General features: G+C 50.5%; 6 protein-coding genes across 6 annotated transcripts; 3 read left to right on the top strand and 3 right to left on the bottom strand.

Moving 5' to 3' along the window:
* Window positions 1–117: 117 nt before the first annotated feature.
* Window positions 118–356, top strand: CORC01_09916 (uncharacterized protein; the record flags this gene model as incomplete). The annotated part of the gene is made up of 2 exons (XM_022621545.1): window positions 118–213; window positions 264–356. The coding sequence occupies 2 exons, from the start codon at window positions 118–120 to the stop codon at window positions 354–356; spliced, it is 189 nt and encodes a 62-aa protein (XP_022471971.1).
* A 4,910-nt stretch (window positions 357–5,266) lies between these two features.
* Window positions 5,267–6,748, top strand: CORC01_09915 (uncharacterized protein; the record flags this gene model as incomplete). Its single annotated transcript, XM_022621544.1, has 1 exon — window positions 5,267–6,748. One exon carries the CDS (start codon window positions 5,267–5,269, stop codon window positions 6,746–6,748), a length of 1,482 nt encoding a protein of 493 aa, XP_022471970.1.
* Window positions 6,749–7,095: 347 nt separating this feature from the next.
* On the bottom strand, window positions 7,096–8,797 carry CORC01_09914 (cyclopentanone 1,2-monooxygenase; the record flags this gene model as incomplete). Its single annotated transcript, XM_022621543.1, has 2 exons — window positions 7,096–7,448; window positions 7,513–8,797. The coding sequence occupies 2 exons, from the start codon at window positions 8,795–8,797 to the stop codon at window positions 7,096–7,098; spliced, it is 1,638 nt and encodes a 545-aa protein (XP_022471969.1).
* Window positions 8,798–10,824: 2,027 nt separating this feature from the next.
* On the top strand, window positions 10,825–16,535 carry CORC01_09913 (DEAD/DEAH box helicase; the record flags this gene model as incomplete). Its single annotated transcript, XM_022621542.1, has 6 exons — window positions 10,825–10,996; window positions 11,050–11,498; window positions 11,566–12,841; window positions 12,900–13,935; window positions 13,995–14,843; window positions 14,897–16,535. 6 exons carry the CDS (start codon window positions 10,825–10,827, stop codon window positions 16,533–16,535), a joined length of 5,421 nt encoding a protein of 1,806 aa, XP_022471968.1.
* A 260-nt stretch (window positions 16,536–16,795) lies between these two features.
* CORC01_09912 (major facilitator superfamily transporter) lies at window positions 16,796–18,844 on the bottom strand (the record flags this gene model as incomplete). The annotated part of the gene is made up of 10 exons (XM_022621541.1): window positions 16,796–16,954; window positions 17,017–17,563; window positions 17,621–17,813; window positions 17,869–18,130; window positions 18,183–18,285; window positions 18,343–18,416; window positions 18,478–18,503; window positions 18,569–18,619; window positions 18,678–18,737; window positions 18,805–18,844. The coding sequence occupies 10 exons, from the start codon at window positions 18,842–18,844 to the stop codon at window positions 16,796–16,798; spliced, it is 1,515 nt and encodes a 504-aa protein (XP_022471967.1).
* A 1,080-nt stretch (window positions 18,845–19,924) lies between these two features.
* Window positions 19,925–20,632, bottom strand: CORC01_09911 (isoflavone reductase; the record flags this gene model as incomplete). Its single annotated transcript, XM_022621540.1, has 3 exons — window positions 19,925–20,050; window positions 20,101–20,205; window positions 20,312–20,632. The coding sequence occupies 3 exons, from the start codon at window positions 20,630–20,632 to the stop codon at window positions 19,925–19,927; spliced, it is 552 nt and encodes a 183-aa protein (XP_022471966.1).
* Between the last annotated feature and the right edge of the window lie 2,519 nt (window positions 20,633–23,151).

The raw sequence follows: 23,151 nt of genomic DNA, 5'->3' as shown, positions 1-23,151 counted from the left end.
CCCGGGCCACAATTCAGCAAGCGGACGTCGACCCACGGGCCCTCCCAACTAGGTCGATACATGATGGATATCAGGCTTGTTACGGCCACCAGACTCAGTTCATTCGAAGCGAATCTCATGTTCCTCGCCATCTCACCTACCCTTCATCCGCGCAATCTGGACCGTGAACCGTCCGTCCACTCTTTGTCACTTTCTGGCACTTGCTCAAGACGGGCTCGCAGGCGTCTGTCTCAGTCTTCATTTCAACTTTTCAGAATCTCCAGAATCCAGACGACAGTCAGCCCTCCCGCATCGCGAGACTAGGCCGAATATCGAACACTGGTGCCGTGAGGACAGAGAGTCCGATCAAGACCTGAAGCCGATACTCTCGACCCTGGAGTGGACGACCACGGCGCCGTTTCGGCATTAATGTAACAATGCTCCTAGCCACCGCCGTCTCGGCTTTCTGGCACCTCGCTCTGGCCCCACCGGTGCCGAAGGGGCTCCCACATTCCCGATGTGCCGTCTCTCTCAAGTCTCGCCGCCTCACACACCCCACAGTGGGCTATTGTCAGCTAAAGTCACCAGTAAAAGACTGACCGCAGCCACTAAGCGGCCGTTCCCCAGCCCGTCATCGGGTGTGCGCTTACATAACTGACTAATCCTTGCACTAGTTGGGCCTGCTGAGTGGTTCACAAGTTTCCTCATGCCGACATTCAACGAGCCAGACCACGCCCTGGCCAAGCGTGAACCATGACGTTTTGTAAACAAAAATAGAAAATATGTGCGCCATGTTTCACCTACGGCACCTTCACATCCACGACAACCCACAAAGTCCCGGGAGTGAAGTCCACAACGCCTTGTCAACGACTTACCTACTCCGAAGATCCAACTAGGGACCATAAATCCCAGTTCCCCATTTCCGCGGTTAGTTCCTAGTGGTCCGTTGAACGGCCCCAAATACCGACAAGGCGTTTTTCCCATTTTGTGTAGAAAAAAGCCTTCTTGTGGACTGTGACGGACAACAGGGGCTTCGGCACCGTGAACCGCACTATTCGATGATTCCGACTGCAGACCAGATGTCATCCTTGACCTCAAACTTGAAAGAGCCAATTCACGGAGGCCCTGCCATCCTATGTTTCGATGCATAGTCCACACCTCGTACCGCACCATCAACCAACCCCCTGATTCTCGCGGGAATGGCGTTGGTTTGATCGCCCTCATCGGCGCATCACTAGGAGTCTGGAGAAGATCTACCGTCTAGTGCCTGTCAAACCGACTCCCTACACTTCCTCCCCCTCATGGCGAAGAGCTGAATGCTGGGACCCGATCATCCCGAATCGTATCAGTTATGGTACACCCACCTGACAATTCGGAGCAAAGGTCCCTCACGCCTGCTTGCACCCCCACATTCCACGATATCTTGTTTGGAAAATCAACCCCACTGTAGCAATTGCAAACCGAAAACATAGATTTGATGATAAGCTAAGTAAATGCAGAGGCGGTCAGTTCACGTTCAAGGGCACGGTAGCAGTACGGCTGCGTTACGCTATCACGTTGATTCATGTCCTTGTCATTATCCGTACAATCCCACCTATCGGTGTCAAGAGAAGAAGAAAAATGTCCCGCAGGCGAGTCGGAGTGAGTGCAGATACAAGGGGTGGCTGAGGCTCCTTCCAGTACCTAACAAACCCCCTTGTCTGGTAAACAACCTTCGCGACTCACGATTCGATTTTGGCCCGAATTTGGCAGAATGCTCCGTTCTATTGGGGCCTAGCGTCGAGAGCCAAGCATTTTTGATAGCCCATGGGCTCCAAGATGGGTTACGTGCCCCCCTCCTTCCCGTGCGGCCAGCGGCGCGGCGAATGAGCCACTGCCAAAAGAAAGGGATTTTGAACTTTGATAAATTAAGGCTCTATCTTTGGGGTGCCCTTCTTGTGCAGGGCCATATACGAGTAACGTCGAAGTGAGCCGCGACACTGTCCATTGATTGTCACCAAAAAGTGAACCTGTCTTTCTATCGTGTGGCCACCCTGCGTTGGTAGGCGATTCGCACCGTCAATGTTCGACGAATGGGCTGAAGTACATACTGTCGTGCCCGTCTTGCCCATTCCTTTGTCGACGGCTAAGTTTTTACCTGGTGTTATTGGTCCAAAACTATTGAGGAACCTTGGCCCTTGACTGGGTGTTCTAGAGATCTAGATGATATTCATCTTTATCTAGCGTGACTTTCCTATGGTGCCAAGTGGTTATCCTGTGGTGTGGCCATTTTAGAACCTCTCAATCAATGTACCTGTTGATTCGTAAGTCTAGCGGCCAACAGATTATCCAAAATGAAGATATGGGGAGACGGTCCGGTAGTCAGTTGTGTGAAGCCTCACATTTTTACTAAAGGCGCCGGCTGAAGTTTCGGGAATTGTCCAGCAGCTTTAATAAATTTCCGGTCACAAGCTCGCGAAGTCCCTAAATTGGGAGGATTTCTAACATTCATTCGGGAGGGTAGGATGCCACGGTGCCACGATGCCGGGGCACGCAGGGGAGGACAAATCGTGATTCGCACCAAGCGATGACCCGCGATCTTCTGATTTCCGTGCGAATCCCAATGTTATCGCCACAAACAGTGGCAATTCAAGGTGTACACCCGGAAAATTGTTGGCAGGACATTCTTAGGAGACAAAGCCGCCTATCAGAAGCGAGTTCCCCTGTAGATCAATACCAGCTGTCAAGAACAGGTTTTCTTGGTGGTCGGGTGCGAACCAATGCGGGATGAGCCACAGGTCATAGTGACGATTGCCCCTTGAGCACAGCCACATTGCCCCTCAGCTGTGGCGTCCTACCACCCACACGAGCGCCGCCACATCTTGTCAAGCCTCTTTCGGCACTTCAGGGGTCGGTTCCCTCTTCTGTCTCTCCGGTGTGGCAGACGCCACCGGAACCCGATGGAAGGGGGGACGCTCGACCGGCCGGAGGGAGAGTTCAGTCTCTAACGAGTTTCCCGAGCTCTTCCGTACTGTGGAAACCTCCGTCATCCGAACCCGTTGCAACGTTTTCAGTCTACAGTTACCCCCAACCGAAGCACTTTCCCTTTTCATGCGAAGGACAAGAAGAAATGCGGAGTGAGCTTTAAGCCTCATGTACGGATATGTACTCGTAGATGAGGACACATAAGCGTAGGTTTGTTACCCAATGCTCATACGAGGTTTCTGCCAGATGAAAGCTGTCATCAGATGGAACCTTTTCCCCTTCGGCTTCTGTGTGTGTGTGTGTGTGTGTATGTGTCTCAGCCATGTGGTTATGCTCTTATCGAACCCCCCCGTGCTTACTTCCCCTCCTTTCCCCGCTCTCCTTGCGAGAAATAGACTTCCCGAGAGTTACTCAGAGCATTACACCGTGGGGCGCGGGAGAAGATCATCCGTCACGAAAGCCAAGGTGAGATGAAAGCTTGGTGAAGCTCAGCGGGGCACGTGTTGGGTTGATTAGTACGAGAGCTTTCAAGGGCATGTGGAGGTCCCTGGAGGGAATCTAGAGGGAATCCCTGGAGGGAGAGCTTAAATGGGAAGGTCTAGACCGTGGAGGGAAGTGTATCTTCGTCTGAAAATGGCAGGGGAGAAGGGTGGTCATGATGGTAGTCCAGGGCTGTCTCGATGATGTTGCCGTATTGGTCGGAGAGTGGAGACTGGATGTGCATGCCTAGCTTCCATTCATTTGCCTACCTTTTTGGGGGGGGGAACTGAAAGTCTGTGGTTGAGATTCTGCCGATGTTGAGCAGCTGAAGGCGGGGGAGGGGAAGCAAGATGGCGATCATGGGGAAGCCTCGGCACGACCTGAAAACTGTAATGGTACTCTTTGGTGCCCTGGTGTGATTGTTGTGTAGCGAGGCTGAAAAATAGCCTTTTGGTGAAAGGTCCTTTGGCAACTTTGTGCCACGGTTCTCGGGATCAGCATCAGTAATTGTACGTTAGCCCCAGGGGGAATGAAGATTTTGGTCTTTGCGGTGGCTTTGTTAGGGTAACTTCAGGACCGTGATTATTCCTCATCAAGAGGAGCTATAAAAATGTCACGAGCTGGAGCACACAGCAATTCGCATATCAACTATGTAGAAGGTGGCTTATATCAACCTAAATTTGATAAAAAAATGGAGATGGTGTATATGAGTGAGGACTAAAAAGAAACCATTTAGTAGACAGCCTCGTCTGTGATGATACCAGGCAGCTTTCGTGACAAACAGCCCCTCTTGGAAATCTCTAGACAACGTGCCCTGCGGGCATATAGTTCGGAGGCTCCTTAGAATGCCATCCTTTGAAGTCTTTCTGAAGTCATTCTTTTGGCGCTGTTGGTATGATACTCCATTTAACAGGTTCTCTTCTACCACATTCAAGGCATTGTTGAAGCCGCGTTGGCCCAAAGCACGCATGGGAACTGAATTATCATGTCATAAAGTGATATACTATGATAATCTCTCACCCCTTGCGTCTTGATGAATGATCTGCGCAGCTTTTGAAGGAATAGAGCGAACTTAGAGGCGATTATCGGTAAGCTCTCTTCGACAAAAGAAAGAGCCCCAGAGCCGAATTCTTAAAGTTGAATCCAGGAACGCAATCATGACTACTGTTGCAGCCAATGTAAGGTAAATAGAGCAAAGAAAATCTAGAGAGTAGAGAGGCCGTGTGTGATATGGGCAGCTCGATTTGAAGAAGTTCCTTGCGCGGCGTTGAAGATTGTCATGTAACCTCTCGATGCCAGGCGGAGAAAGTTGATCCACGACTGAGAGATCCCAAGAGCAAATGCATGTACTTTGCATCAACTCCTGAAATTGAGGATGCCATTCAAGCCCTGAGCCATTCAGGTTCGTGATCGTTGATGAGACTTATACAGCCACCTTGGAGTCGTTTCCTAGAAGGAGTCATTATTTCCAACAGCCTTTGTCTCTGTATGAAAACTGTCTTGGAAAAATCAAATGTGTATTTGTTAAGCTTTTATTTCCAAGTCAAGTCAAGTCAACTAGAAGTTTCATGGACTTGCTTCATAGAAGCTCAACCTTGACGAACGAGGTTACGAGGAAGTGGTCAGTATGAGCGCCAAAATCAACTGCATGTGGTTAAAATGTGGCCTCATCTTACGTAAGGCTTGCTACGCCGCAATCGTTATCCTTTCATTTCCCCTGCAGCAATCAGGCATCCACGGCCTACTACAAAGTAAAGTGCATCCAGCATCATGGAAAGACAAGCAAGCATTTACACTTGACACCTCGACGAGCCCATTGACGGTGACTTCAGACGGCTGCAAGATGCGGGATCTTCCCAACGAAGTGTGGCTGCACATATTCAGCCAATTCGAATTTTCTTCAGGGCCGTCTCTCCTCGCTGTCCAATTCGGAGTCGGAGAATGTGACGGTGAGCCAGGGATAAATGGCCTCGCAGTGCTGTCACGCATCTGTAGGACCTCGTCCCGATTTCTGGGACTCGCTCAACCGATTCTGTACCGCACTTTGCCTTTGGCGGATCACAAGGCGCGGGCAAAGCTCTTATCAACGCTTCAACAGTACCCGCACCTCGCACAACATGCCCGAAACGTAGCGTTGGGCGACGGCATCTTTTCTCGCGACGAGTTTACCTCGCTCGTCCTGCCACACTACTCCGGGACACTGCGAACCCCATCATCAAGCCCCGAGGGCCTCGAGGCGGAGATCAGAGGCCTGCTTGACGGCCCGGAGTGGCCAGAAGGTGTGCCCGACATGTGGTTTGCCCATTGCGCCGCTCTGCTGCCCAATTTGAAGGTGCTCGCGTACGCAACTCGGAACTACGACAGGTTCTTCCCGGCTATGATTAGCCAAGCAGCCAATCTTGTGGCGAGAGGAGCCGTCGATGACGCTCAAGATGCAGACACGGCGTCGCGGGAGAGCAGTCTGGCACCACGATCCCAGCGGGATTCAGGTTGGACATCAGCTCTGCCACAGCCACTGTCGAAGCTGGAAGAGTTCTGTATAGCCAACGAAGACACGGAGCTCACGGTGAGCTTGAAGAACATTCAGGAACTATTTCTCCTACCTCGCCTGAGGACATTCCGTGGCTGGGCCGTGGCCCTCAACACCAATCTGGCAAGAGAAGCACGGGCATCGGAACAACAGCAACAGCCCCAGCAACGCAGTTCTTTGAGGCATGCTCACCTCAAATACTCGCTCGCCAATGCCGAGGGCATATGCGATCTCCTAAGCACATGCCCTCTCTTGCAGACACTTGAAATATCGTGGGGATCGTCCACGGTGGGCGACAGCGACCTCGATTTTGATCAGATCGGCAGGGCGCTGCGGGAGCACGCAGCCTCCCTCGAATTTCTGGATCTCGACCCCCTGAGTTGTTTCTCGTACGAGTATGGATATTGGACAGGAAACATTGGCAACCTCCGGCCGCTACGGCGTCTTAAACACCTGTCGTTGCCCGAAAACATCTTGCTCGGAAGTGAAGATACGCCTGTGAGCAGTGACGATGAAGAAGATGACGACGACGGCGAAAACGCAGCAGGGGCGGATCCGGGTTCGTTCGATGGCCTGGAATCGCTCTTGCCAGAGTCTTTGGAGTCTTTGCGTCTACATATTTGGCGTGGCGAAGATGAATGGGTACGCAAAACTGTTCAAGGTGTACTAGCTAGTGGACGGTTGACGCGGTTGGAAAAAGTGCAGTTGGATGGTGTCGCGACGCTTGATGTGATTTGGGACAAGACCGGTTGGCGATGCAAGAAAAGTTCGCATCGGTTGGTATTCTATAGATGACGAGGGAAACCACGCGAGTGGAGGGTGAATAGCCTCGAGCCCCCAATGCATACGCTATTCCAGCACTTAGTAGAGAAGAGCTGCGAAATAGAGATATATCTTGCGCAAACTGCCGATGGAAGGTCAGCCGACTGCACCTTGACAAGAAGTCGTAAGCCAAGGGAGCAGTCTTTCCATGACTGGTAACTCTCCATGAGTACACTAGCGATGTCTTTGACCACAAATCTTGCCAGGTCGGAGTGCATGATTTCTTTATAACACGGGCTTGAGAACGTCTTGTAAGTTATGGATATATCTAGACGGGGCAAATCCTGATTTAGATATCTGTCATCATCGATCCCACAAGTCTATTCGCTAATGTTGAATTGATCTGTAGTCCCTCCCTCCTTGATGACGTCAAAATTGCCCCAGTCCTTGGTGCCTTCGCGGCACTCTTTGAGGTACTGGGGAATGCCGCCGATATAATTCAGCTGCTCCTTTTTCTTTCCGGGGATATTTCCGCCCACATACCATGATGTTTCGTTTTTGCTAAAGAGCAAGGTCTCATGTACTGTCTGGACAGTTTTCTTCCAGTGCTCTTCAGCCGAACGGCGTGGTTCGATGGAAATGACCTTTTCCTCGCGTAGCTTTACTAGCAAGTCAGATATAAACTCAACTTGCAACTCAATAAACACTGGTGCGTTGGTAAAAGCCGTAGGAGCTATTGTACTTGCCGTCAGCTACGTGGAGTCTTTGATGAACGGCCTTCAGGGCTTTGTGCTTACCTTGCGGTCCATGTACCATGAACATATTAGGACATCCTCGAGCCAGTATGCCAAGGTACGTCCAGACGCCCTGTTTCCACCTCTCCTTCATATCAATCCCGTCTCTGCCACGTAGTCCTATGTCTGTCAGTGCTCCGGTCATGCTGTCGTATCCCGTTGCTAGTACAATGATGTCATGCTGCCTCCCCTTGCCATCCTCCGTCACGATGCCGTGCGGTGTCCACTCGCGGATGGCCGCCTTCTTCACATTTACCACTTTAACATTGTCCTGGTCCATGCACTCGTAGTAGTCCTGCTCCAAACTGCTTCGCTTCGTTCCGAATGGATATGGTTGTTCGTCGGGCACCAAAATGGCTCGCTTTTCCGGGTTCTGCACCCTACCTCTCGTCTTTCTCGCCCAGAATTCGTAGATCAAACGATTAGCCTCCGCGTCTTTCAAAAAGTCCGCATACTGTCCTGTCTGGAAATTAAACGCCCCTCTCTGCCACAGCTCCTCCCACCATGCCTCCCTCTCCTCCGTTGTTGTCTCTTTCGTGAGCCGACTAGGCCCATCGCAGGGTAATCCAATATCACTTTCTCTCGCCACCTTGAATAGTGTCCTGTATATTGCTTTAAAGCTAAGCTGCTCGAGTTTCGATATTTCGCGTTGGCGCATTGGAAGCGCAGTATTGATGTTTCGTACGTATACTGTCAATTCTACACCAGGTTGTTTTGCGATTTCTTGCACACACTGCACTCCTGTCGCCCCTGTTCCGACGATGGCAACTCTGTTGTTCTGAACATCGATCCCGGAATCGGGCCACGCCGTGGGGTGTACCACAGCGCCTTTGAACAACTCCTTGCCTGGAAACTCGGGAACATAGCGTTTAGTTGAGCTGCCCGTCGCCGGGATCAAGAATCGTGATGTGAATATGCGGCCCGTCTTGGTTCTGATGGTCCACTTGGCAGTCTCAGTATCGAAGTCGGCGCCAATCACCAAATGTTGGTAAGAAACGTCTTTGGAGATGTCGAGGACCTTGTCGATATGCTTGAAGTACCTCTTCAGCTCCTCATGCCCTGGAAAACGTTGCGACCATGTCCAGTCTTTCCAGACTTCCCGGATAGAAAGCTGATAGTAAGGCGTTTCTGTGTCGACCCGCGCGCCGGGATAGCTGTTCCAGTGCCATACGCCGCCGAGCGCCGATCCGGCTTCCACAATGTGCGCTGAAAAGCCCGACTTGCGCAACTGGTGTAAGGCGTAGCATCCCCCGAAGCCACCGCCAATGATGAGAACGTCGTAATCCATGTCTGTGTTGGCAGTGTGATTAGAATCATTGTTGCTTTCGAGGCGATGATCATTGATGGGGTATTATTATCAACTCATTTTTGAACCTCGGAGGCCACTAAGTTGAACCACGATCGGGATGGAAGAGTCAGAGTCAGGAACACGTCAATTTTGCCCGATTTGGAGAATCTACTGACTCAGGAGGGGAGACTTTTTATTTTTTATTTTTCAGGCGATGAGCGTGTGGCCGAAATGATCAGAGGAAGTTTTGGGTTCATGGGCGAGAGGGGATGAAGCTAATGTGCGGCATTAGGCCCGTCTCGGCGGCCGCGGATTGCTCTAGCAGCAATAAGCTCCTCCTTTGAGTTACTTCCTTCAGTTTTCCCTATTACGCAGCTTGCACGCTGAGTGGTGTTTACTGACCTCAACTTTTGACCACCGGAACTTTGTAATTGAAACGGTTCCCCCCCAATCTGCGACCTGGCTTGCGTTGCATGGATTAGCTAGATGGACTCAAAACCTTCAGGGAGGTCGGGGTTGTTTCCGAGTATGTATGATGCGTGAAATCAATCAGGATCAAAGTCAAAATGAGTGCAAGGTCTTGGTGGTTAGAGGCTTACCAGCCTAATCGGCTGAGCCTACGAGATGATTGGTCTCTCCGTAAAGACATGAAGTCTGAGGAAGCAATCAACGAGGTACCGATATCTCGACAAATTTTCAATGTAACCAGAAGAGACATTTCGGATTTGTTGACTACTCAGTGTCAGGTCTTGGTGGCCAGAAGTTACTCATAGGCTCAGCTGGCAGTCGAGCTGCTCGCTTTCATCGGTACAGGTTAGTTGAACAAAAAGATTTCCATGTAGATCTTGCCAAGTACCTACCGAAGAGATTTCATCACCGATACATGCGTGGAGTTTGAACCTTCAGACCTCGGCTGGAGCCTTGGTAAGTCAGTTAACGCCGTGCCATTGGTCCTTTCACATGGTAGCACGAGGAGGAAGGATGTGAGGAATGTATCACCTTGTGGTTTGCTTGTCGCACAGTCAGTAACTCCTTCTATCGGGGTCTACCCTGCAGAATCACTGAATATGCAAATCAAAAGAGAGTAGCGCCATCTGGCTTGCAGTATGCACATTATTTATTTCAACTGATGTACCTGGCTAATTATGGAAAAGTGGAGATCATCTGCCAATAGACTTGGGAAATTCGATGGAATTGAGATACACGAAAACTATTGGGGTGCCAACAGTCATTAGGTGTATCGCCCAAAGGTCAAGCAGTATCTTGACTCAATTGTACGTCAGTCTGGTACAAGAAATCAAGAGATCTTCATTAGTGGATGACCCCTTACCGAATGTGGATCAATTCCTCCATCAGATTGTCCAAAGTTCAATTTGATGGCTAGTTGTTATTGACCAGATTTACCCCTTGCCTAGTATGCGTGGACGGCCTCCGGCAGAGATCACTCGGGTTTTAACCATAGCATAAACCAATCATGCACGGCTGCAGTTGCTTTCCAGTGTTGGTAGAAAAGGATAAAACAATGAGCAGACTCTAAGTGATGGTAATTCCTTCCATCAATGACTATTGAGGATTCGGTGCTTCATGAAGTCCACCATCCAGTCTCAAGGACTAAATTGCCTGGTGATCCGAGGACTGGCGTCAAGACCCTCGAATATGGCCCCAAGTTGAATGGAGAACGCAAGAAGATTGAAAACCTGCAGAATTTGCTCCAAAAATAAATCAAATGCATGATCACTGTCGCGTAGCTTCTACCTGACCTATCGAATCTAACCTACGCTGCGAGACAAGGGGGATGACCAACGGCAGCGTGCTGCAGGAGGCCTACCGCCCTTAACCCTAACACAACAAACAGATTCGCAATTTTTGACCTCTCTGTGTTATTACTCTGCATATTTCAATTCTTTTGACGCCCTGCTTTCCATTGTTGTATCGATGTTATCCTCCTACTTCTTCCTCCAAAAACCTACAACCTCCCAAAGACAACCCATCCGCGTCGAGCTTGAATCGAATTCAGATTGCCTGTCATGCCGGCAACAGATAGCAGTAATCCCATGGCTTCTCTATGGGAGTGGAAGAAGCATCTGAGTCCCCTCAGAGTCGACATCGTCGGTGACTTTGCTGGAAAAGAGCTGTTCGCTATTCATGGAGAATCCTTGGTGGCTCATTGTCTCGCCACTGCAAACGTCGACTATGCCGGTGAATATCTCCAGAAAAGTGTCCTTATATATTCGCTCGCTAATAAGCCGCAGTCGGTTTTCAGCTGCTCCATGCAGTGCATGCGATCGAGGTCTTCCTAGCCAAACTCAAGGAGCGAGGATGCTACTTCCATATCCTTTGGTTCAATAGCCACCAAGACCTGACTACTCCGCCGGATTCCCCCAAGAAACAATCTTATAAATACCTCTTGACGCGTGCTGTCGCCATCGAGCATCTACGATCTCCTGAGCTACGGCCTGGCACAGCCCCCGATGATAGCGGTATCAAATCTCCAATGAGCTTTGTATTCCCTTCCATCACGAGCCCTGAATTCTTGCAGTACACCAACCATCACCGCTTTCACTTTGTCATGATGTCCCATGGCAGCTCTTCAAACCCAGACACGACCAAGGAGGTTGAATTCTTGAAGATTATGTACTTATTCGCCCGACGCGGTTACAGCTTGGCTTTTATCGACGACATCGAGTTTCGGAGCTCCAAGGTCTGTGGGTTTCGAAGTTATTTTCAATAAAAAGTTTGTAGAATGCTTACTTCCTTGTCAACCGCAGGCATATACCCTCATTACAACAATCCCAACCTCGGCGACATTGATCTCTGTTACAGAGCCAACACCTGTACCGAAACCCGATTCCGGTTGCAGACAGATTTCCGACCGTCTCCAGTCCACGTCCAAGCCCCATCAGTGGCGGTGTCTTCGGTACAGTGACGAAGTTGAGGCCCGAGAAGAGGTAGCGATTATTGCTTGCGCAACTTTCTTGTCGAATAAGACCTCGTCTTCAATCAATGAGAGACAAGTGGCCGCCTTTCTTTCACATATTGCCCTGTTGAAGCATATAAAGCTCTCGCAGCGATCTTTTTCGACGCCGCCGGAGCAGACAAACTCCTCGGAGAACGATGAGTTCTTTGCGACTTTTGCCAATGTAGCAATTGAACTGATCCAGAAGTGGCCTAATGGGAAAATGGGTCGCCAAATTAGTTGGAGAGTCTGCGATCTCATTGACGGCCGACTTTACTGCCACGTCTTGGCAGGGCTCGAATCCCTTCAAGTCCCCGCTGGCGATGCTTATGATTATGCATTCGCTGTCAGGGACCTGTCCGGTGTCGACGTGTCTCCACACCTGCCGCTTTCCATTGAACAGGACAAAGGCAGCGTGGGGAAATGTATCACTGAATTTCAAACTTCGGACACCCAATCTATCCTTGCATTCAGCCATCCTATATTGGACAAGTATCTGGAAGACGTCAAGTTGACGAGTCAATCCATGACAGAGGATGAAAGTTCTGACTCCAAAATCTTTCAAGAGCTCTCCCACTGGCACAATTCGAAGAAGAGCCTCGACCCAAAGAATGTTCCAAAGCGCCTGGGGTTCTTTGCAAGCAAAAGAAACCAGAAATACATGGCTGACACGATTGCGTACTCTGCTAGCCTGACCAGTTCTACCGGAAAGAACATCTATCCTGAGCCAATCGTTGTCAAAAAGGCAGAGTTGTCCGGCAAGGCCAAGAAGCAAGTGGCCTCAGTCGAAAAGCAAGGCCAGCATATCACGAGCGGTACAGAGAGGGCTATCGAGACATCAAGAAGGCTAAGAGAGGAGAAGACGCGATCCAGAGCCCCGGTGATCATCAGAAATTGGGAAGAGAAGTGCCGGGACTTTGACAAGGATTCAACTGTCGGGAAGCGCTACCTCAGGGTCAAGAAATATTTGTCAAGTCTTTCTATCGAAGACAAGAACGCTGTTGGTGGAGAGGTAATGCTGTACATGTGTAACATGCTTGGTCTCCAGCTTATTCGCCGACCCCTGAAAAAGGCTTTCAGCGATTCAGGTATGAGTAAACCTCAACCCTTCTTCCTTGTGTCTCCTGCTTACATGATTTCTCCTAGAGTCAAGTATTTTGGCGATGATCTGGGCCCAGGTTCGAGAGATGATGTCCTTGCCACTTACCGTTGAGACGATAAACCAGCTACAGCACTTAATGGCGGCCCTGAAGTTGCCACAAGATGAACTCCATGGCGAGAATTTTGTGCCTGTCAGCCATCGTCTTCCGTTTGTTTCAACATACGAAGTATCGACCAAACATCTTCAGGTTCAGACGACAGGTCTGGAGTTCCAGCTTGCTCACTGCGGACCATATCTGGAGCGAAGCTTCGACTCAGCCCCCGACAGGCGTGTGTCTTTCAGTCCGGACGCGTGGCAGCGAAGAGTACTTGATGCAATCGATGATGAAAAGAGTCTTTTCGTCGTCGCCCCCACGTCCGCTGGAAAGACCTTCATCTCATTCTACGCCATGAAGAAGGTTCTGCAGAACAACGACGATGACGTCCTCGTCTACGTGGCTCCTACCAAAGCCCTCGTCAACCAGATTGCAGCGGAAGTCCAGGCTAGGTTCTCCAAGTCGCAGCATCATGACGGCCATTCGGTTTGGGCTATTCATACTCGAGACTACCGCGTCAACAACCCCACTGGCTGTCAAGTTCTGGTTACAGTTCCGCACATACTCCAGATTATGCTCCTCGCACCTTCGAATGCGCAAAATGAGAGATCCTGGGCTCGGAGGGTGAAGAGAATCATATTTGACGAAGTACACTGCATTGGCCAAGCCGAAGACGGAATCATATGGGAGCAATTATTGCTTCTTGCCCCCTGTCCCATCATCGCCCTATCTGCTACGGTGGGTAATCCACTCGAGTTCAAAGAGTGGCTCGCAGGAACCCAGAAAGTCAAGGGCTTCGACCTTGAGATGATTGTTCACTCGGCTAGATACTCCGATTTGCGAAAGTTCTTGTACCAGCCACCCCCGAAGCTGGAATTCGAAGGCCTGGAGCCAGTGGAACGCCTGCCAATTCCTGGACTCGATGCAGAAGCGGGAGAATCCTCCCGTTTCGCCTTCGTGCATCCAGTCGGAAGCATCATAAATAAGTAAATCATGAGATTATTTCCACATTCTCTTGCCCGATTTCTAATTGCTTGAATCACAGGAACCGCGAGACGCTCGATGATGCCAGCCTCGAGCCTCGCGACTGTCTTCGGCTTTGGCTGGCCATGAAAGAAAGTCAAGATGAGTCATACCAGATTGATCCCAGCATCAAACCTGAGCTTTCGTTGCCGCAGTTGGCGAAGAAGTCGGACATCATCAAGTGGGAGGCCTCTCTCAAAGCACAGCTCTGGCAATGGATGCAGGATACCAAGTCACCGTCCCCCAAGGTATTCGAGCGGCTCAAGACACAGAGACCTACTTCTGAGCCAAGCCTCGAGAAACCTGAAATTGTGGCAGACGTTTACGGTGAATCTTCCTTCTCACTACTAGTTGATCTCCGTTCCAGAGGTGCTTTGCCAGCTATTCTTTTCAATTATGACCGTGTGGGATGCGAGCAGATTATTCTCAAAATTGTTCACCTGTTGGAAGACGCTGAACAAAGATATCGGAACACAAGTTCAGAATGGGCTAGGAAACTGGCCGCATATCACAAATGGCAACACCAGAATGATAGCAAGGCTGTAAAGAAAAGAATCAACGCTACGAGAGCAACAGGGGCTTCGAATTCCAAGGAGGAGAGGCACAATGCAAAGGATTCTGGTGCAGCCCCAAATCAAGCCGATCTTGCACGCGAAGACGCAGGCCGAGAAATCAGTCCTTGGGAGAGTTTCGACCCCGAGGCACCTCTTCCGCAGTACAATTTCGCTGACACCACGAAGATCACGATTACGGAGTTGGAGGACCGCATCAGGTCTCTCGAAAATTTGGGCATCAAGCCCCGCCTCATTGACGCTCTTCGCCGGGGATTGGGTGTCCATCACGCTGGTATGAACCGGCAGTACCGCCAAGTGTAAGTTGCTTTGAATATTGCATCTGAACAACTGCTGACATCAAGGTGCAAAGAGTGGAAATGTTGTTCCGCAAGGGCTACTTGACCGCCGTCGTTGCAACCGGCACTCTCGCTCTTGGTCTGAACATGCCTTGCAAAACCGTTGTTTTCGCAGGTGACTCGGCCTTCCTCACGGCTCTCAACTATCGACAGGCATCGGGGCGCGCTGGACGCCGTGGATTCGACCTTCTTGGTAACGTGGTCTTCCACGGCATCCCTCATCATCGTACCATGGAGATCATCTCATCACGATTGCCAGATCTCAGGGGGCAGTTTCCGATATCCGTCACTTTAGTTCTTCGACTCTTTGGTCTGCTGCACAGCACGAAGAACTCTCAGTATGCCATCAACGCAGTGGAGTCCCTGTTGAACCAGACTCGCCTGTTCCTCGGCGGGCCTGCCTCGCAGATGGCGGTCAAGCATCACTTGCGCTTTTCCATCGAGTACCTCCGACGACAGCAACTTCTCTCTCAAACAGGAGCACCCCTCAATTTCTCGGGCCTCGTCGGTCACTTATACTTCACAGAGAATGCTGTTTTTGCTCTTCACTCCCTACTAAAGGAAGGCTACCTGCACAAGCTTTGCGGGGGTATTGACAACCCATCGAAGCAGGAAGAGACCATTCTCACTTTGTTGACAATCCTGTGCCATCTCTTTTGCCGCATTCCATGTACAAAGTACAAGGACCATGAGTGGCTCGATCGTGTCGTACTTCAATCACCTTCGGTAGTCCTTCTGCCTAGCCTCCCAGCCGAGGCCGAAACTGTCCTCCGAGGTCACAACGAGGAGACCCTGGAGATTTTCAAGACTTACGTACACACTTTTATTGCGCAGAATCTTCCGGACTCTCCAGATGACAGGCTTCCATTCAGCAAGCGCCGGGTGGGCGCTGCACAAGAGGCCTCGTTTGATATCTCGACAGCAAAAATTCCGATGCTCCCTCCTCCGACACTTCGTTCCCCATTCGCTGCGCTCTCGGGTTTCACGGACGACTTCGCCACAATCCACGAGCTCTGTGACACTGTTCGCGCTGGCGTCTTCCTCGACGAGACGGCCATTCCATACATCCCCATCTACCCGAAGGACACAAACAACGTGCCATGGAATGCATACATCTATGACTTTTTCAAGCATGGGGATTTGAATACTCTCGTACGGGACAACGGAATCAAGGGTGGAGATGTATGGTTCCACCTCAAAGACTTCTCACTGATCTTGGCCACCATCGTGACAAGTCTGGAGAACCTCCTGGGACAAGTTGATGCGGATGACACGGACATGATCAATGTACTGGACGTCGGTGATGCTCTTGAAGAGGAAAGGATCGTGGATGAACCGGCTCCCTACATGCCAGAAGACCATGCCATCTCATTTACTACTTCGCACCCAAAGAACAAGGCCACCTCGAAGAAAACGAAGGCAAAGGTTGCTGACTCATGGGAAGATGATTTGGACAGTTCCTCGGACCATACATATACCCACAGCGCGGATAGTAGTTCATCAAGCGGGGCTGGTTATGCCACCCAGTCGGAAGGAACGTCCTTTAGGTCAAACCGAGAAATCGGGGATGGTCAGGGTCTTGTGAAAGTTCATAAGGCTTTCAAGCTCCTGCAGCAGGTGTTTGAATTGAAGTTTAGAAAGGTGTGGGCTTGAGTGCTCATTAGACTTTGGCGTGTAATTTTGTTCGCCCATCTAAGTACCTTATATAGCAGAATGTCTTTAACTCAGGACTATTTTAAGGCCCTCAGTCAATGTTTTATGTGCCGCTTCGACCTCGTATTTCCATACGGCGCCCTCCTCATAGTTTACGACAATCAAAAACCTCGCCTGGCTCGGTCAAATACTGTCCGATCAAACATACATGTACAGATTTGCATATCGTAACTAAAGCACCTTTCACCTAATTTTGGAACTTAGATTGGCGTCACTTGCTCCAAAACTGTGTTCTTCTGGTCCTCATTTTCATCTGATCTCTCCCCGTCTGGCGGCGTCTGAGTCTCCCGAGCTGCAGCGGCCTGCTCAAAATCTTGAACCGTCATTGAGCCGTACTTTGCAAGAGATTGCCTGTCAATCTGTAGGGAATTCCGATTAGCCATTTTCACCTCCAGGAAACGAGGAAGATTCTTCAGCTTACATTGATGACAAGCCCCATGAAGCACAGAACAAGTACACTGCACGCAATCATGACAATCGCACCCTTTTTCCAATATGGAGCTTCGTCTGCCGAATAGAAGACGATGCCCCAGAATGTATAAAGCGTTGTGGCGCCAATATTCATGGCGTAGACCGTCACGCTACGCACCGCCTCATCGCCGCTACGCTGCAGGATGATGCTGGCCCAGCCGAAAATCAATGGGTTGACCATGTAAGAGGATCCTGATGCGTAGAATGCAAACATGTTGCCGGCGTAGGATAGATTCGGAACGAGAAGCATTGCGGCGCAAACAATCTGGATGAGACACACCAGCACGACCATGGGGACGCGGGTCCCAGTCGCATCCATGTGCCATGCCGCCATGATATTCGTTACGATACCGACGGCCTGCACACCCAAAGGATAGGTGTTGATTTGGCTCTGGGTGAAAGATTTGGCGTGGTACTTGAGCCATAGGATGAAGTTGCCTTGCACAACCCAGGCCTCGAGTGTCGCGCAAATGGGTGACCACAGCACCAAAACCCAGCTACGACTTGATGAGCATTTTGATCATATATTATCGTGGACTTTTTATTAGACTTACAATGTTGGCATGAGTACCAGTTTTTTCAACAGAGAGAACGGGTTGACTCCGTGTGACCCCTTAATTACCGGAGGCAAACGTCCAACAGCAATCCTCTTCTCGGAATCACTGAGATACCGGGCGCTGGTGTTTTCAGGAATATCGGGGAAGTAGAAGAAGCCGAAAATAGCAATTGGAAGCGTGATGATACCATCTAAAGATTGTTAACATGTTGCGTCAAACCCTGAATCTCGCCAACTTTTCCATACCAATGATGAAGACCCACTGCCAACCGCCTAGACCGCCAAGGCCACCAAGGCCCTTGTAGATGGCTGCCATCATGACGCCAGCAAACATCGTGCCCACTTGACCTGATGCGGTGAAGATGGCGGTGCGCTTAGAGATTTCTTCGGGCTTATACCATGATCCCATGATGTAGATGGCTCCTGAGTAGGTGCTCGCCTCCACCACGCCGAGGAAGAACCGGATAACGCAGAGCTGAGCGGTGTTTTTGACACCAGCACTAGCCATCTGGACACTATCAGCGAATCGAAACGGCTTTCTTGATGGTAATGGTACATACAGTTAAGAAAGCCCAGAGGCAACACATTGACGGCAGCCATATTCGCGGCCGCACTATTTGAAGACCAATGATGATTCCATGAGGGATCTGGCCGATCACCATGCTGCAACACGAGTTAGCGCGCAGTTGTGTAAAAGGTGTTTATCGGTCAGCATCTTACCCAGCAGTAGTCACCGACAAGACTGTATTGTAGTCATGGCCCTTCATATGCAAGGCCTCACGTAAGCCGGCAACCTAATGCGGGGCTTTGTTAGTTTTGGTCTTTTCAAGACCCGTTGAATATCAACAAACTCACATAAGCGTTGGCAAAAGCAGCGCGGTCTTCGATTCGTTTCCTTTGTTAGTAAAGCAGTTCATGTTGCAAAGTTATGGCAGGCATTGCTCACCCAGGTAGTTGAAGAAGTAACTTAGGCAACAATATGTCAAGATGAAGAAGTCTAGCAGGTTATATTAGTGAGATACATAGCAGTCGCATAGACATCGAGAGTGGCTTACCGATTTTTTGCACAAGGCGTCGTTCTTCTTTTGATGTAGGCTCATTGCCAAGGAAGAAGGCTTCATGAATCCCAAGCAAATTAGCCACAGAAACGAGGGCCGCAGTGTCCGAGGCTCATCACCATACCTTTCACCTTCTTACCAGCCGAACGGTTTCCAGTTGCCATGTTATCTATCAATCGCTTGCCGCATAGGGTGCTTCCTGGTGCTACCCAAGTTTTAACAAGAACGGTGGTATCCTGGGTCTTGAGCGATATACACCGAACTCATAAAGGATTTTTTTTTTTAAAATTCTGTTCGTTCTGGCGTGTCAATCGTCCGGAAACCTCGAAATTTTCTGCTGCCCAACACCAGGGGCGTGCGCGACAAGGTTCGTCTATTTGGAGCGTACAAAGTCGGCGATGAATCGTCAGTTCCAGCCCCCTAAAGTCGAAAGTAAAAGTAAACACATGGAACCATCACAGAATCTCCAGAGAAAGCAAAGAAACTTGCGCACAAGAGAACCTTGATGTCCTCACCATTACCAGTGTCATTTCGAAGTGGTGGTGGCCGGCGGCCCCGTCTCCCCCCCATCTGCTTTTGTGGCTCCATTGCACAAGCGCACTCCACCGACTGGCATGGACATGGTATCTTGTCAAATGAAATTGATCGGATTTGAGCGAAGGCGTCTTGGCGGCTGATGGATCTGATAAAAACACCCACCCGCTTGGAAGGCGGCTTTCCTGGGTCAGTTGCCGAAGGCCTAACCGTGGCGACCTCCGGCGACGTGCGTTATCGCTGGTGTCCTCCTCGCCAACTGACCAAGATCAGCAGGACGTGACACTAAAGGCGAAAGTCCTCGGAGTTTGAATGCCTGTTATTTCCTCAGACTGAATGTTTCCGAATTCCCTCATTTCCTGTCCTCCCAAGCCGGACGTCTACGCTGTTAATGCCAAGGCGAGAATTAGTCCGAATTGATTTAGACTAAACTCAGATCGCCCGCGATTCATATTTACAGCTTCAAGGTTTTAAGCACGCAGATCAAGTAGATTGGATTTCAATTCAGAACGGGGCTGCCTTGAATCGATCAGCTCACTTGTGGATGCATTGTGACTTTAATAGAAGTTTAGAATTTCTGCAGACTCGCCCCATTGGCCCTGCAAGAACCAAGACCGGCTATCCGTTTTGACTCTCGCATCCCAACAGTAGCCGTATTTGCTGTTGAAGCCCATAAAGTGAGTGTGTACAGAGTAACTCTACTTGTCTGCCTATTTCCTCCAAGCTGCCCCGATGGCCTCCCGCTTCTGCTTCGCGTAGATGGAGTCCACTTTGCCCTCCAGAGCCTCGTTGCAGAAAGCCTCGAATGAAGTTACCGTCAAATCCGGATCCAGGTCCTTGGTGACTTAATATCCCAGGTAGCGCGCGTACTCTGGCGGGTTGTCACCTCGGAGGCCCATGATTTCCGATATTGTAAAACCGACAACCTGTGGATGTTGGCCTTGTCGTCTTTCGCCTTGACCATCTCAGCCTCAATCTCGTCAGCCGAGGACTGCTTCTGTGTGTTAGTTTAATCGCTCAAAAGTCAAGCATTTATCGTTTGTTCCCTGTCTCCATGCTATTCCTTATACGAGTCCGAGATATGTCGAGTTACTTACGTGTTTTCTCCGAACCTTTTCTCCACTCAATTTCTCAATCAGATCGTATACTTCATTCTGAGATTTGAGCTCGGTGTACGCGAGGACTTTGTGATTCAGGGTCCTTGGGTGGGCAATGATGCACGCGATGTATTTGCCAATGTCGCGGAGATCCGTCATACCAGAAATAACAGTGCCGTCTCCTGCGACCCAGTTGTCGAAGGGACTCGCAATGGCGTCGATGCGTCCCGAGGAGTGGCGCGGCAAGCTGATGTGGTACCACCAGCCAATGTCGATGACGGTGTACGGCAGGTAGAGCATCTGGAGATGGTTCAAAAACATGTCTTGTTTCTCCGTCGACAATGTGTCGTTAGTTTCAAGATGACATGATTGTGCTACTCGGTTGATAAGATCTGATTCAGCCAGCCTTCCAGGTTGTTTCTTCGCACCTGGTCCCGAAACCACAGCATGCCCCTGCCTGGCATGACTGTCCCAAAAGAGGCAGGGCACGAATCACTTTACACCCGCTTTCTTAGCCGCGTTGGCGAGTCGGATTTGGTCGAGCAGCTTGTCTGCCACAACACCTGAAACGACCATCTCATGACCGGTAAGCTAATTCGCGATCTCATCTTCGGGTCCGCTTAGGTCTACTGAGACAATCTCGACGCCCCTCTTCTCCAAAGCTTGTACCTCTGGCTTCTGCAGCGAGCTCGGTCGGATTAGCGCGGTTATCTCCTATCAGAAGACCTATCAGCGCTTGAAGTCGTGATCGTATTTTTCCCAAAAAAAAAAAAAAACGTTATTAAGACGATATCCTAACATGTTTTATCTCTGGTGAAGAGAGTAGTCCGTTGACAATGGAGTTACCAGTCTCACCTGTTGCGCCGACGACTGCGGCCTTCATGCTCGATGCTGTGCATTGGATTCGAGGTACTAAAACGCTTGGTTGTTAAGAATGGAAACCAGTGATCTCAAGCTTTTGTATTCGATAGGTGAATGTTCACATTTGGTCGGCAGTTTAACTTGTGCTCCCAAAACTTGCAGAGCCGATTAGAAGTATGGGTTCCCCCTATCCATAAACCTGCCAAACATTCGCTCTTAGTATCAACATGAAGATGATATCATAGCAACGCTATTCCTCGGGGTCTCGAAATGCCAAAGTCCCCAAAAAAGCGGAGAAAACCTGCGGTCTGGCCCAGTTTGACGCAGCTTAGTTTCACGGGGTTGGGGCTGAATGCAACGGGGAAGCAGCTTCCCGCCCCTAGGCGGCCAGAGTCCGGGGGGAGGGGGGCCGCGCTAGCCCTCTCGCTTTTGGTTCCGGAAGGCACTTGATCTCAATGCTTCAGGACCGGGGGCCGCAGGGGCAACACCATGCCGTACACACTATTTTGTCCCGGCGACCCGGCCACAAGTCTCGTAGGTGTCTCCGAGCTCACTTCATCGGAATACTTTGCCATTCGATATAGCTCTAGGCCAATGACTATGTTGGAAGCCTGAGCAGTCGCCGGAGGCCTGAGGTTGAAGGCGATGGAGGATCATGGAATGATAGATTGATCAGCAGATCACAACCAAACGGTCCTACCTAGTGCACTTACCTACCCGGGGGAGGGGCGGGGAATAGTATGGCTATGTGCATGTACCAGTCATGCCTATCAACTCATGGAGTTGGTAATCAATGGAAGCGGTGAAGACCTTCATACTTAATGAGCACCAACTAGACCAAGGGGGATAAAGAGCGCCATGATCCAAGGAATCACTGATGTGGGCAGGCAGAACCCTTGCATGATTGACAACGGCACCTGGCACGATTATATCAACCAGAGCCAGGCCTTGAACGTCTCAGGACGCATTTGGACCAACTTCAGCGTGGGTGGAAGCGACGAGGTCACCCGGGCGCCGAACGAATGATTGAATAGAATTGATGGCACTTTATTCTCCACGATATTGACCTGCCACAAGGTGAGCTTGCTGAGCACCTCATGCCGGTACGACGGGTCCGAAGGGGGCTAATACTGCTGGCAGAGCGAGCAATGGCGGTGGTAGTGGTGACCAGCCCGGAGATGGCGGACTGATGGGCGAGGAATTTGACGTTTTTCAAGGAGAACGAACGCGCGGCGCTGGAATTGTATCGGATTCAGCAAAGTCGGGCAGGGATGCGGGTGCTGTTTCACGGAGGAACGGACCCGGGATCTTTAGATCTGGGGATGCCAAGGAGTCATCCCGAAGCCGCGAATGCGGCGTTTGGTGCCGGGGCATCCGGGGCAGAGTGAATTGTGCAAGCACTGAGTTAAGATGAAGGCGAGCCTTTTCGGACCGGACTTCTGGGAAATGTCCAGGTAACCGACCGTCCGGGTCGCAGAGTCACATCGGCGCCGACCCCGGATTGAAGGGTCCAAGCTGGTCACACTCTTGAGACATTGCGATTTGCTGGCATGGCTTGCTAGAGAGCTTTGAGCCTAAGAGAAGAGAGGAAACTAACAACAGCAAAAGGCTCTGAAAGACTAGAGGCATCCAATGACATGGTCGAGTCTGGTGTCGGAATTGTGATACACTTTGTTGTCCTGACGAGTTCTTACAATCTCTCACGACTCCTGGAAGAGTCAGCCACAGCCGCCCAGCATCCGCGTTTCTTCCCGACTGAGCCGCTTCGATGCGCCGATTTAATGCGCTACATAATCAAATATCGAACGATGGAAAACAAAAGGGTCCAACAGCTCCGGCAAAATCCAAAACCGACAGCGACGCCGCCTGACAGTTCATACCAATCAGGAGAGATGGATCCGTCAGCGAGCTGTGAGCAGAATCCCAGCCATCTGGCAATGGAATGGGCTCTTGTCCCCATAGGTTCCCGGAACTAGCCA

Source organism: Colletotrichum orchidophilum (genome assembly GCF_001831195.1).
Source record: "Colletotrichum orchidophilum strain IMI 309357 chromosome Unknown Scaffold_93.1, whole genome shotgun sequence".
NCBI lineage: Eukaryota > Fungi > Ascomycota > Sordariomycetes > Glomerellales > Glomerellaceae > Colletotrichum > Colletotrichum orchidophilum.
The sequence above is the reverse complement of the archived record's forward strand: the minus strand, read 5'-3'. Positions and strand labels throughout refer to the sequence as shown.